This window comes from Pholis gunnellus (assembly GCF_910591455.1).
Source record: "Pholis gunnellus genome assembly, chromosome: 9".
Lineage (NCBI taxonomy): Eukaryota > Metazoa > Chordata > Actinopteri > Perciformes > Pholidae > Pholis > Pholis gunnellus.
The window spans coordinates 19949307-19963319 of record NC_136535.1 but is presented as its reverse complement, the minus strand read 5'-3'; the positions used below and the strand labels follow the sequence as shown (position 1 = coordinate 19963319).

The 14013-nt window shown below is 41.8% G+C and overlaps 1 protein-coding gene across 1 annotated transcript; it reads left to right on the top strand.

The window, feature by feature from the left end:
• Positions 1–6987: 6987 nt before the first annotated feature.
• Positions 6988–13347, top strand: LOC306701049 (lysosomal amino acid transporter 1 homolog). Its single transcript, XM_079166275.1, has 8 exons — positions 6988–7153; positions 7350–7743; positions 7952–8081; positions 8465–8552; positions 9051–9160; positions 9405–9506; positions 10659–10844; positions 11012–13347. Exons 2-8 carry the CDS (start codon positions 7544–7546, stop codon positions 11126–11128), a joined length of 933 nt encoding a protein of 310 aa, XP_079022401.1. The 5' UTR covers positions 6988–7153; positions 7350–7543; the 3' UTR covers positions 11129–13347.
• Positions 13348–14013: the final 666 nt, after the last annotated feature.

Sequence of the window (14013 nt, the reverse complement as noted above, 5' to 3'; positions counted from 1 at the left end):
ACACACACACATATGCATGCACAATCTATGTACGCTTGTTTCAAAAAGTGTGTTTTAATCAACACAAAGCATATCTGTCGTCCCATATAAAACGTACACACACACACACACACACACACACACACACACAGTAGGAAACACACACGTTCTTTAAAGCAGCCACCCCGTGTGTCTGCTGCTTCCTTTCAGAGGATGAGCAGCTAAGCATATGTATCTGTGTCATTGTCTTCTTGCTGCATCCGCTTTTCTCTACGATCAGACGTCATCGCACATCGTTTCTCTGAAAAGTCACATTGGAACGAGCCCAACGCTAGACCAAAGGACGGCACAAGGCGGAGCACTCGGGAGAACGTCGTCTCTCCTGCCAAGTCGGTGATGGCCATAGAAAACCCGCCCACTGCCAGGATACCACATCAGGAATTCTTATTGGTCCGAGCCAGGCTGCTGGGGCCGAAACAACAAAACGACCATGAACACCGAGCAAAGCGATTTATCTGTCCCACACACACACACACACACAGATCTATTATCCTTGTACAAGCAACAATGAGAGCTATTTCTGTGCATGGTTGGAGGTACAGTATGTGTGTGTTGAAGGGGTAGCAGACATCAATAACCTGCAGCATGTTTTTGTATATTGGATACATGTATTCTTGAACCTTGACGCAACAAGACTGTGAGTTTATTAGACACACCTGTTGCAACAATGCGGTCCTGCAATAAATCCTACGTTCACAAAGTTCATGATGTTTTTAGAGAGGTGATGATTCAAACAAAATTCAGAAAGTAATTCAGAAAGAAAGCAGAGACAGATGCAGAGGGAGATAGATAGATAGATAGATAGATAGAGGAGCTGAGAGAGACAACAGAGAAGAAGAAAAGAGACACCTGGAGAAAAGGAGGAATGAGAGTCGGACACACTCAGAGTGGGAGAGAACAGCAACAGAGCAACAGAGGAGCTGACAGAGAACCAGAGAGAGAAAGCCAGAGGTGGATAATGTTTCTGTGTCCTGAATTCCCTGAGTAACCTGCAGACAACTCGCATACTGAGCTTCCATTATTCTACCTGAATGCCCCACAATAACTCTCTCACACACACACACACACACACACACAGCATGTACACTGTACACATGCCATCCTCACTCTCCTGGCGAGTGAACTGTTGTGTTTATTTACTTATCCTTTCCTGCTCCCACTATGTCACAGCCCGTCTGAGTGACTGGGTGCCAGTGTGTGTGTGTGTGTGTGTGTGTGTGTAAAAGCAGAGGAAAAAAATGGGTCCGAGGAATTTCAGTTCTTAAACAATCAGCTAGTTACTATTAATCACCCAGCTACGGCTCAGTAAGCTCAGGAATGCGGCCTTTAAACACACGTTCACAGTAGAAGAAAGTTGCCGTCGCTTGTTCCCGCCTGTTATTCCTGATACATTCTTAACTTTTTAAATACTTCACAATTAACCGAACAGCACATTTGAGTTGCAGTTTTACTTTTTTACGTCTTGTTGGTGTGTTCTGTCATACTTCTACAAATTCAGGAGAGCTGTGTATGGGCCACTGGGTGGAGGGTGAGAGGGTGAGGGGGCTATGTGAGGACAATGTGACTGAAGGGCCTCTCTCTCTCTCTCTCTCTCTCTCTCTCTCTCTCTCTCTCTCTCTCTCCACCGCTGCCTCTACTGTCTTCACTCAGCGCTCCGAGAGAGTGAGGGAGAAAACACTGGCTCTTTTGTATGACCTATAAGACAGAGCTCCCTCCCCCGTCCCTCCCTCCCTCTGCTCAGTCGGCCCTATCCTTCTGTGTAATGTGCACCTGCTCGGCCTGCAAGACATCACACACACACACACACACACACACACACACACACACACACACACACACACACACACACTCACACAAACACTTTAGAAAGGAGCTGAGTGAAAGGGAGAGACTGAAGAAAAAAAAAACCTGCATTCCACTGTTGTCGTCACATTACTGCTTCATATCTGACTGAGCATCTTTCTTTCAGTCTTCATTTATGCAAAACATTTTAAGAATAGAGAGGAAGGGATTTGGAGTAAAGGCTGCATGAACGCTGGTGTAAAGATGTTTAAAAAAAAGAAAAGAAAACATTTTAAATTCCTCATCTCCCACCATTGAGACAAAGATAAAGATGCCCAACTGGCCTTCATTTTGCAGTCAGGAACCATTTGACAAAACATCCTCTAAACTTTCACTGATAATGTTTGCTCTTATTGGAGCCACAGGGTTTGATAATGTATTTACTCTAAAGATTGCATATTAACTTTGTCTCAAAAAAAGTTTGTTTTGTTCATTTCTGACAAGATGTAAACAAGAAGCATGTGTTTTCTTTGTTCATGAGAATAGTGCAGAACTATATGCTGGAGTGTGTTCGCTCGATTTAAAGAGCAAAAGCCAGGACTCCTGTTCGGCATCCCAGTCCACTATAACGTCCCAAAGTTGGTATCCGTGTGACAACAACTAAAGAAATATCTTTTATGCCACACATCAAACAGGTGAAATATGCCACACTGTGTCTCCCGTCATAGCTCCCCGTCACGTCCTGAGCAGAGATCCACTATACTAATGGTATGATTTAAGGCTTGTTGCGTTATAGTTATTCCCTATAACTGGGCCAATCAGTTATGTAACTGATGCCATGAATTTCATGAATAAGTAAGAGGACTAAGAAGAGATCCCTGAGGACTTCTCTGGAAATAGCAGAGAACTCTTCTTGAATCATAGACCGCCTAAGTTTCTCATATAGGAGCATAATGTATGAGTCTACTGTATTATATGTGCATGTGTGTGTGTGGGACAAAGGGAAAGTCCTCCATTATTTATGCCCTGCAGTTATGCAGCTGCCGAGCAACGATTGGGAATTACAGTATGACAGGAGCTGGAGAAAATAGCTACTGTAAAGACACACCGAAGCCACTGAGAGATAAAGAAAGACAGAATGGGAAATATGGAGGGACAGAGAGAGAAAACAGAGACTGAGAATAGGGGTGAAGCCCAGGAGCGAATATCTCACTTTCTCTCCTGAGAGATCGCTGTGGATCCGATAAGAGAAAGCAGAACCAGACCACAGGAACACTTAATGTGCCACTTATGGATGTCACACTGCCTACTGCAGACATGTTGTGAATACCAAGGAGGTAAGTTCACAACGGTTCAATGTGACTTTGTGGCCTTTTATCCTGCTGATGGACTGATCAATGTATCGTTCCAGCTCAGTTACTAAGGAGTGCTATTATTGAAAGGCTACAGTGTGGGAATCAGACATAAAGTATAGAGGATTTCTTTATAAAGCCACAGATTTAACCCAGATTGGTCACAGAAAAACATATTTTTGGACCCACCATGCTGAATTCCAAGGTGAAATGAATTTCAGTCCCAGGCAGGGAAAAAACATTAAAAGAAAATCCCCGCCTAATAGAAGGTCCTTATAGACTGATTTGAATTGGCTTCCCCGTGTGTTTGTGGATGTACGTGTGTGTGTGTGTGTGTGTGTGTGTGTGTGTGTGTGTGTGTGTCTGAGTCTCTGTCGGCATAACTGTGTCAAATAGCATTGAATCCAACCAAAAGTGTGGAGTGGGGGGGGGGTCCTCTTTGCTCTCAAGTTTGGCTCTGCTGCGCCGTGAGACTCTCGACCGCTGAGAGGATTTCCAAAGCAGAGAGGAGAAGTGCATTATCGCCACACTCAGCCAGCTAACATACGCGCACATTTTTTTAAAGCATTCATTATTCATTTAGTTGCCTTCAGGAGCCCAAACTCAAGAGAGCTGAACGGAAGCATGTTCTGGTTCCAGCATATATACGTGTCTGACCCAGGAGTGTCGGCTTAAAGGAATAAATTCAGTGCATCAAATATGAGGAGCTCATTCTTAAAAAAAAAAAAGTGAGCTGCGTACAAATATCCTCAATACATGTTTAATATGTTTCTAAGTTTAGAAATCTTGCATTCTCCACCTTAGATTTCCTGTCTCATGGGCGAGTATGAGGATTGATTTAACCTATTATGCATTAGAGTGCATATCCAGGAAAACATGTATAAATCAAGTTGTTTCCCTAAAAATATATATACGCAACCTAATCAGCCATCAGAATGAGGAAATGTGAAGATGACTCCACATAAACACAGTTTAGTCATCCAATAATTCCTCATTCCAAGATAACATAGGTACGCTTTGTGAAACCAAGTCAAATGATGAATCAAATTAAAGACTATTAGTCCGGTGTAAGGCTACATGGATGCGTATGTTCTTTGAATACCCTTTGAATGGAGTATACCACAGTCTTGTATACAAAGTAAATTCCTTTCACGATGTAGGTGAAAAGAGAATTTTAATATCCGTTATTATAGAAATAATGCATGAAAATAATCAGGACAGTCTCCTCCTTTCCTGGAACATCAAGCTATGTCTGCCTCAGAAGTCTTGACCTTGAGGAGTCCCTCCTCTCTACATATCCACGCACAGAGACACGCGCGCGCGCAAACACACATGCGCACACACACACACATTACGAGAAGAAATGCAGACTAAATGTGAGTAATGCGACTGAACTTGCCTTTCAAGCTCCAAAAACACATGCCTCTGTATTTAAACTGAAACACAGAGAGAGAGAGAGAAAGAGAGAGAGAGAGAGAGAGAGAGAAAGAGAGAGAGAAAGAGACAGAGAGAGAAAAAGGGAGAAAGAGAGAGAGACAGAGAGAGAGAGAGAAAAAGAGAAATAATGGAAGTAAAACGGGTTTAAAATAACTACCCAAGATCCCTCAATGTTTCCAGCCAAACCTACAACTTTTCACTATAAAAAGTGCCATAATGTGTCTGAGCCGCACTTATCTTACCTCTACCGTTTATCGTATGAGGGCAATATGTGTAGTCCGCATAAGCAATAATTAACAAGTAACCCTATATTGCATTCAGTGCCTTTTGGCGACAACCCACAGAAAACACCTCTCCCATCCACCTGCGTGCTCCGCTGTGTACTCGTATTTAGATCTCACACGTAAAACGCATTTGATGCGCGATGAGGAGGAACTGTGGCACATCGGCGCTTTGACGAACGATTTCACCTCATCCAGTCAACTTTCCCGACCACCAGGGAATGTGGTGTGGTGTGGCATGCATGCCTTAAGCCAGACAACGGGTTTGTGTCTCTAATGACAGAATACCACGCAACAAGAAAAAAAAAACAAAAGCTTGATTTAATTCCTAACACCTACAGCTTACCTGCTCCGTGCAGGACGAAGGACGCACGGACACTGGATTGCAGAGCTTCGTTCAGTAAGTCCAGACCTCGGTACGAAGCGGCACATAGCAACACACATTTACCCCTGCACAGCTTCAAGTTCTCCCACGGAGCAAGCCTTTTATTCATCCTCGTCGTCCACCATTGGAAAGCGCGCCATCGTGCGGTCGACGAGGGCGCGCGGCTCAACAGGTGGATGGAGGTGGGGGAGGACAGGTTGTGGTGCTGCCTACAAGTGGAAATACAGGAAGTACACCTGGCGGGACATTTGAGACCTTTCAAAGTAGCACATTGATTTTCCTCCGCTGGTTACACACATACCAATTCAACAGGTTTCATGGGAATTTAGATCAAGTTTTAGGATTTTATTAAATAGGCCTACACCTGTAACTAAAACTATGATCAAAGTCAGCACCAATTAAAGGTTTCTTCCCATCTGCAGCTGGCCTCAATAAACCCGATTCTGATTCACACGTTTTTAATTTCTGTAACTCTCCTGTGGCAGCAATTCTGTATTGATTGGAATTAAATTGAACTTGTTGTTACATGGTGAACTTTGCTCTTCTTTTCGCAAACTAATACTTATGATATCTCGGAGTTTACAAGGAGCCGTTTAAGGGCGCGTGGTACCACAGTGAGGATTGAGAGGGGGGCAAATGAGGCCTAATTACTTCATGGCTGCATTCCAGAGCAAAGTTATCCCTAATCTCTTTTCCCAGCTCAGACATACTGTTTAATGTTTGCTTGAGTGCCTCAATGAATCTACTGGCAGGGACTATATATATATATATATAAATAAATAAAGGTCATATTACATGTGTCAGATATACAAGCCCGGCCAACAATCTACTGTATGTCTTAAACATATTAAACATTGTTATTTTTATTGTAACTAGTAGTATCATTATTGGTGGTAGTGATAGTAGCAGTAGCAGTAGAGGTAGCAGCAGTCCAATTGTTTAAATGAATCATTCCAATAGGCTAATACAAGAAGAATCTAACGCCCAACATGAAGGTACATCATTTTGTTGTAGTTTTAATTCGACGTGCAGCCTAGTAGTGTAAATTAGCTGTATTTATTTAACTATTACATTATCTATGTATTTATTTGACTCACTTAATATTGCCCTGATGAAAGGTCCATGTGATCAGTAGGTGGTGGCAGAGCCGCATACAGAGATAGTGACACGGCTCTGGGTGGTGGTATTTCCCCGGGCATCATCCATCGGAAAAAAAAGCTAGAAAGTATGTGTGCAGTTTCCGGCGCGACAAGGTAACGCAAGTCATATAAGGACTTTTGCTTTCAAAATAAAAGCAAAGGATTTGTCACCTTAAATACTTGCAAAGAGGCTAGTACACACATAAAGGATACACATTATCAAAAGAAAACAACGTATTTTGAAACTTCGGAATTATCAGACTGAACAAAAATGAATTCATAAAATAGATACCATATTTTACATCTCTAATTTTAATTACATTTGGCAAAACTGTTCGTTGTAGCAGTACTGCATGGATTTGCATCATATTTGCACATCTCTGCAAATGAGACAGTATACAATAAAGCACCATTAATTACAAACAAATCGTGATATATGCTCATTATTGTCAATCTGCGCATCGGTATAGAAATAACTGTCTATACGGATATTATTTTGAAAGTCCTCACCGGATGTTGTAATGTCATTCAGGATGTCTTGTCTCTTAGAGACCACCAGCGATGGAAAACATTAAGCTAGGAGCTAATCTATAATGTTCTTCAAAGGCCAGACACATCGCTTACGGAAACGTGCGAGAAGGTGGGGAACATCTACGCAGACCCGTAAACACTCTGCGGTATAACGGAGTCCATTTCGTCAGTTGAGCGGTAACCGGAAGCTACATTTTATCCCATCATGTATGTGTTAGCATCTCATCCTCTATGCAAATTAGCCTTAATGACGGTGTCTAAACTGAATGAATTGGCCTTAAATATGCAATCAAGTTTCCCGAATTGAAGGCGTAATTACCAATTTGGGATTAACTATAAAGCAGTTGTAACACTTCTCAGTTGTTCAGTGTTGTACCTGATTTCTGGGATGTTTCTCTTACAGACTCGTCAAATGACAGAACAAGTCTTCACGCATCTACCAAGTGAGATAGGTGTGTCGGATTTGTTTACCTTGGGATTAGGTTTTGTTGTCAGAGTAAATACACATCTACTCACAATTTGGAAGCAGCAGGAGAAGGAGGAGGAGGAGGAGGAGGACAGATCCTGCAGCTGCGTTGCAGGTCCTGTCATAGCGCCATGGCCACCGCGCGGTTCCCCGGGAAGAGTGTGGACGTGGCGGCCAACTGGACGGCCCCGGCGCTGGGCCGGCCGGTGTGCGTCAACGGGACGCCGTGGATCCTCTACCTGTTGGAGGAGTGCGTGGACAATGTGTGGGAGTACTGCAGCGTGGTGATTGGTCTCATATCCATGTTCTGCTTTCTGCTGTCCACTCTGCCGTAAGTAACCTCAGCACAACGACTGTGATGTTAAACTAAATTATTTAAAGTGTTACTTTTTTTGAAGTGCAACCCAGTAATCTGGTTGAAAGTGCTTGTGATTTATCTTATCCTATCTATTCATCCATCTCTCTATCCATCTATGATCCACCCATCTATCCATCTATCCATCTATCTTTGATCTGTCCATCCATCCATCCATCTATAGGCAGGTCTACGAGGCCTATCGGAATGGTAAAGTGGAAGAGGCCATGTCCTTCGGCTTTCTTTTCTTCCTCTTCAGTGGAGATGTGACCAGCTTTGCAGGCTGCTACCTCACCAGCCAGCTCCCTATTCAGGTAAACACAAAACATGGCCACTCATCCGAAGTGTGTATGTGTCTGTGCTGTGAACTCCATCCACCCTGGTGTCGTTAGTCCCTGGCAGACCTCAGTTGTAGTCATATTTAATTTGCTTTCTTGTCCCTGAAGCCGGTGAGTTACCACGTCTCAGACGAGCTGTGTTCAGGCCTTCGTTCTGCTGCAGGTGTTTGAACACATCTGTATTTGTTTTGCTAAAGCTGCGCTTGAAACTGTCAGAAGAACTAAAGAACACATAGTGCTATAACTTTTACCATTTTGTCAGCATCTTTATATGGAAACACATTTCAAAGGCTCAAAGTTTCTGGGGTTTTGAACCAACTATTTCTTTTTCACCATGTCTCTCTCTCTCTCTCTCTCAGGTAGTCACTGTGGTGTTCTACATCTTCACCGACCTGATTCTCATCTCGCAGTTCCTCTACTACAAGATCAAGAACAGCTCCAGCAGAAGTAAGCCCTGACATTGAGTTAAAAGTATAGGAAGTATTTCCTGCTGTTGACTCAATACACTTTGAATTTGCATTGCATGACAACCTGCTAACTTCAGAGATGACAGATACCGTTCCGAGTGTTATTTACTTATGATGAGTTCTTACCACGGAAACCAAACGCACACAACTTCCTCATGACTCATGCTGAGACTCATCCAGGACTGCACACAGCCCTGCATATATATATATATATATATATATATATATATATATATATATATATATATATATATATATATATGCATATTAGTTTTGTTTTGTTTTGTTAATGCCGGTAATATAGCGGAAATTGAAATGATTCATATCTGTTGCACTTTGTCTAGTGTTACACAATCGTTAGAGACACTATCGGAGTGTTAGCTGATGTGGGGGGGGGGGGGGGGGGGGGGGGGGGGGGGGGGGGGGTGTATTTGCGCGTCTTCACTGTCAGTTCTTTGTTTTTGTGTGAGTGCTCTAGAAAGCCCTGTGTTGAAGTGGCTGTGCTTCATGTGGTGTGGCGCTGCTACATTAGTTCTCCTGGCTTTACCCAAACTCATCGTAGACAATAGTGCAACTTTAGACACCCAGGTAGGTCGATTGTGTTCCATCTACTGTGTATATTTGCATCCGTGTGTGTGTGTGTGTGTGTGTGTAGGATTTTAGATTAAGGTGCTTGTAAATCAAATTTGGGTCGCTTTTTCCCAGATTGTTTCAGGTTGATTGGACACATTAATTCACTTTTGACTAGAGATTGTGGCTGTACTGTTTCTTGCGTACATTTTGCCCCCTTTCACCTCTCTCTTCCTCTCTCTGTGTCCTCGTCCTTTGCCAGAGTGCATCTACCTCGAGATCGGTGGAAATCACTGGCTACGTATGTGGATACCTGGCGTCGATATTCTACCTCAGCTCCCGTTTCCCCCAGCTCTATAAAAATGTAAGTGGCAATGTGTTGGAAGGTGATTTCAGTTGCAATGTGAAGTTTGTTCTGTTCGCATGCGAGCAGTGCCCTCCTGGCAGGAGATCTTGGAAAGCTTTCTCAGGTTAAACTGAACTTATTATGTGTCAGTTAGTTATTAACAGGGACTGTGAGTGTGTTTTGAAGAGGGAGGTCGAATAACAGTATGCGTGTCAAAATAGGAACCAGACGTCAGAGACAATGGCGCTGTTGTGTTTGAGAAGCATCCTGGCTCGGCTGCAGATATTAATCACCAGAGGGGATCGTCTCGGTGTGTCGCTGGTGCCAGAGAAACTTCATGGCACACTCACGCACACACACACACACCCACACACACACACTCTTACCCCGACTATTGTAAATCATTTAAGAAGCATTTTCCCTGCGGAGATTCCCACAAGTTGAAACGTGCTTGTTTTTTCAGCAGGAAGCCCAAAACCTTTTCTCAACATCGTTCCTAGTGGCAAGTTAGTGTCATCCAGTTTGGTGAAATAAACACATATAAATATATATATATATAAGTTATTTTTAATTACCTTTAGTACTACTCTGGCAAACACTAGCTGGTTGTCTGGTATTGTTTGGGTCCAGCTCATGTAATAATTAACCGGTTACTAACATTGTTCAGTCAACGTTAAAATGGTTAACATGTTTCTTTGGTTTCGCAATATTGGACGGATGCTCTCAGACTCACATCCTTCCTGCTGTTTGTGCTGAACGACACCGTTGTTAGTTTCTACGTTTAGAATGAACTAGAAATCTGTGTGGTCTCTTCTTTTCTGTGTTCCAGAGCCATGCAACAGACAACACCGTATGTGTTAGTAGAATTAATTCATAGTTGTTCAACACCCCTTCAGGGGATTTGTTGATAAAAAAGATAAAATAACAACATTCTTGTTACGGTCGTCTGTATCTGTTGGGAGCACAAGTACACACAAAGTAAATCCCTTGTTGTGAGTGAAACACCTGGCTTGTGTTAAACCTGTAGGACCAGATCTTTTCCTTTTTCTCTGACTGTGCGTGTGTGTGTGTGTGTTGTTGTCTTTGACAAATGTACGCTAAGGGAATGATAGCTACAAGTCCTGCTGTTTGGGTCCATCAACGAAACACTGTAATCTCTATTTGTTCTAGTTCCAGCGACAGTCCACAGAGGGCACCTCTTACATGTTGTTCGCCCTGGCCATGATGGGCAATGGGACGTACGGGTTTAGCGTCATCGTGGTCCTGCCTGCGCTGAAGGGCTCCAAACAGACCTTCATCATCAAACATCTGGCCTGGCTCATCGGCAGCCTGGGAGTCCTCATACTTGACTTCTTTGTATCCTTCAAATCACAAGTTCAGCCACGCGATGACTCGCATCTGTCTTATCTTCTGATAATACCTGCATGGGAAAACTGGAATCGGTTATTACGCTGAATTCCTTTTAAGAGAAGATAATACTGCTTAACTCTTTTCTGTTTCTGTTTGAGCCTTAACCACGTCAGGTGACCGCCCAGTTCATCATGTACAGGAAGAACTACGCGGCTAAAAGCAGCAAACTTCTCAGCGTCCCGGAGGTGGAGCCTCTGCTGTGTGAGGAAGTAGAACTGTCCTTGTTATAGGACACCGGCAAGTTCCACGCCAAGTCAAGAACGAACTGCTCAGTCTTCAATTTCTGTTCCATCATTCTGTGGGGATTGATTTAAATCAGAACATCTTCAGAGAACGGAGACCTTGCAGAAGCATTGTTCCAGCAGCCATTGTTGTGGTATACCAGCAGGCAATTCCAGCGCGCCTTTATAGCCTAATTTTATGCCGTTAAGATGATCAACTGTCGTGTGGTTTGCTGTGGTAATAAGACAGGAAACGCTACAGACAAGATCTGGTCAACTTGTCTTAACTCCGGGGGATCAAGTTAAATTAAGTATCACTTTAGAGACATTTCTGTCTTTATCTCAAGGCAGGCGAGTTAGCTTCAACGAAATATATAATACTATAATACTGGCATTTTTGATACATTTCCCCACTGGGATTACTTGATTTTGTTTTGGATGGAATAACCGTGTTTTGGGGACCACACACGCCCAGAGGAGATGCCAGACGTCTCTTCACAAATGCAAGCTTTAAGGTAGAATGAAGTGCCTGTTATACTCACACGTTTCTGACAGGGTCCACACTGCTGTTAGAGGATTGCAACATTATACTAGCACGCAGGGTATGGGATTTAAGTTTCTTACCTGATTGGGTATTTCAGTGCCATGAAACACAAGAGTTTGTGTGAGCACAGTAATAGAGGAACACATGTAAACATGACAACACTAGACTCTAGTTTGACATTTATTCAGCCAGATGTGTTGGTAGCAGCAGGGGGCCATCCCTCCACCTAAAAAACAGTTAATCTACAGGTTTATAATGACCTCATTTCTATTTCTTGGTCTAAGCTTTTTTTTCTTTTTTCTGGAGAAACACGTTTGTGCCTTTTTTAAAATTAAATACAGTCTTAATATAAATGTTCTATATATATATATATATATATATATATCCATTTTAGAACTAAATTATTTTAAAATTAAAGTTAGATTTGTTAAATATTGACCTATTTAAGCCACTGTTCGTTGTTGTTTTTTTTACAAAATGCGGTGAAACATATTCCTAAAATATGACCTGCCTCTGTAATTGTTTTGCTCAGCGGTGACTGTTTTCTTGTAATAGCGTCCTCTTTACTTTTGTAACATCTTCAACACATTCAAACACATTGTTTGACGGAGACATGACTTTTTGATAACATATTTCCAGATGGATCTAAGAATAGGAACATTAATGGGATGCTATCGAAGACTTGTTGGAGTAATGAGTGATTGGTTTGCACATTTAAGGTGTGTTTTCTCTTCTGTCTGTTTAAAGCGCAGAAGATTAAAAGAAAAAAAATGTATTTTTACAACACTTTTTCTATTCTCATTAGCTTCAATGCGATTGTTCAAAGAGTCACACAAAACAAATAGATGACAACAAAGCTGGAGCGAAAATAAAACCGAACAAATAGGCTCATTGATGACGAGCACTTCAAGTTGTTGGGCATTCATTTAGATCATTAGCAAAACTAAACAGCTCATCAATTTTGGGCCAAATGTTACACAGTAGGTGTGTGTGTGGTGCTGCATAACTAAAGGACTGCAGAGATCTGCACGTTTCTCTACCTCAGTAAAGTGTGGACATGATTTGTTTGGTGTACATGAAGAGCAGGCTCGCACACATTGCATTTAAATGTGAAATGTACAATTCATTTTGTAGCATCCAAATGACAAATGTTTTGTTGGAAAACTAGTTCAGTGTGTGTTTGTCATTGTCATCACAATAGCGCGACTGGTTGTCAGCCAGTCAGCTGATGCAATAATGTGGAATTATATACAGATGTTGGGGGATTTCTTCTGACTTTGTTTACTGAAGAGGAAATTTATTTGCAAATATATGCAATTAGTCACTTTTTTCAAAAAGATTGTTTTTGTAAATTAGTTTTGTATTGCACGATTCTTACTTTGATCCCTTTTTCAATTCCTGTAATACGAGTCTGATACAGTTTTTCAATCCAGCACAAACAATTACGTATTTATTGTATACATATATTATTGCCGTAAACTGTAGAACATGTTGTAGATTTTACTTATTGGTCACAGTGTATTGCTCTTATGTATTTATTTTCTTAAAGCATTCAACGATGTACTGTACACGGCCAGTTATATTGTACCATGTGTACTGACGATGTCTTCTGATATTAACTGTGTGTATGATAATACATGTAATCTATATTGTACAAAACTTTAATAAACTGCAATATACAGTATATCGTCACTCATATGTTGTTTTGATGCGATGGAAAAGATGAGCAAAATAAATACATTTATATTATTTTAGTCAATCATCACTGCCGAATAATTTCTGATGTTTTACACTTGTAGATTTATTTAGCTTGTGGATATTATAGTTAATTGTTTTGCACATATATGATGCTATGAGTATTTTTATTCCAACATACTTCACACAGCAATAATTCTAACAATAATTTACATTTTTAAACTTTTCATGTCTCTTAACATTCCTGGTATTTTGTAGCTATTATTACAAACTATTTGTCCGGTACCTAAGATGTTCTAACAGTATATTTGGGGAAACTACAAAGGTCTAAACTTCTAAAACCCTCACAGCTCACTGCTTTTTTGATCGAGCTTTCTGGCGACCAATTGATCAAATCTATTTCTCTGAGGGCGGGAATAGGGAAATTTTATGATTTCTCTTTTTTCGGAGGAGGGACTTCCTTCAGAGTTGTGCTGGGATGGCAGGCAGCTGCTGGGGCTGACACGTAACTGAAGTTAAAAGGTGCTTTGGAGGCCTCGTCTGGGACTTTTTGAGTTTCTAAACTTTACCACAAGCTCACTTTGAATTGCCTCGGGAAAAAAAGTGCACGTCTGCAAGAAAAGGAACGTGGACGCAAAGCGGGGAGTCGTCAGCC

Excerpts from the sequence above, each read along its gene's own strand:
- LOC306701049 (XM_079166275.1), top strand. The coding sequence starts at position 7,544 with ATGGCCACCGCGCGGTTCCCCGGGAAGAGTGTGGACGTGGCGGCCAAC. Across the intron at positions 9,507-10,658 it reads TCCCCCAGCTCTATAAAAAT|TTCCAGCGACAGTCCACAGA; the intron begins GTAAGTGGCAAT and ends TATTTGTTCTAG. Across the intron at positions 10,845-11,011 it reads TCCTCATACTTGACTTCTTT|GTGACCGCCCAGTTCATCAT; the intron begins GTATCCTTCAAA and ends TAACCACGTCAG.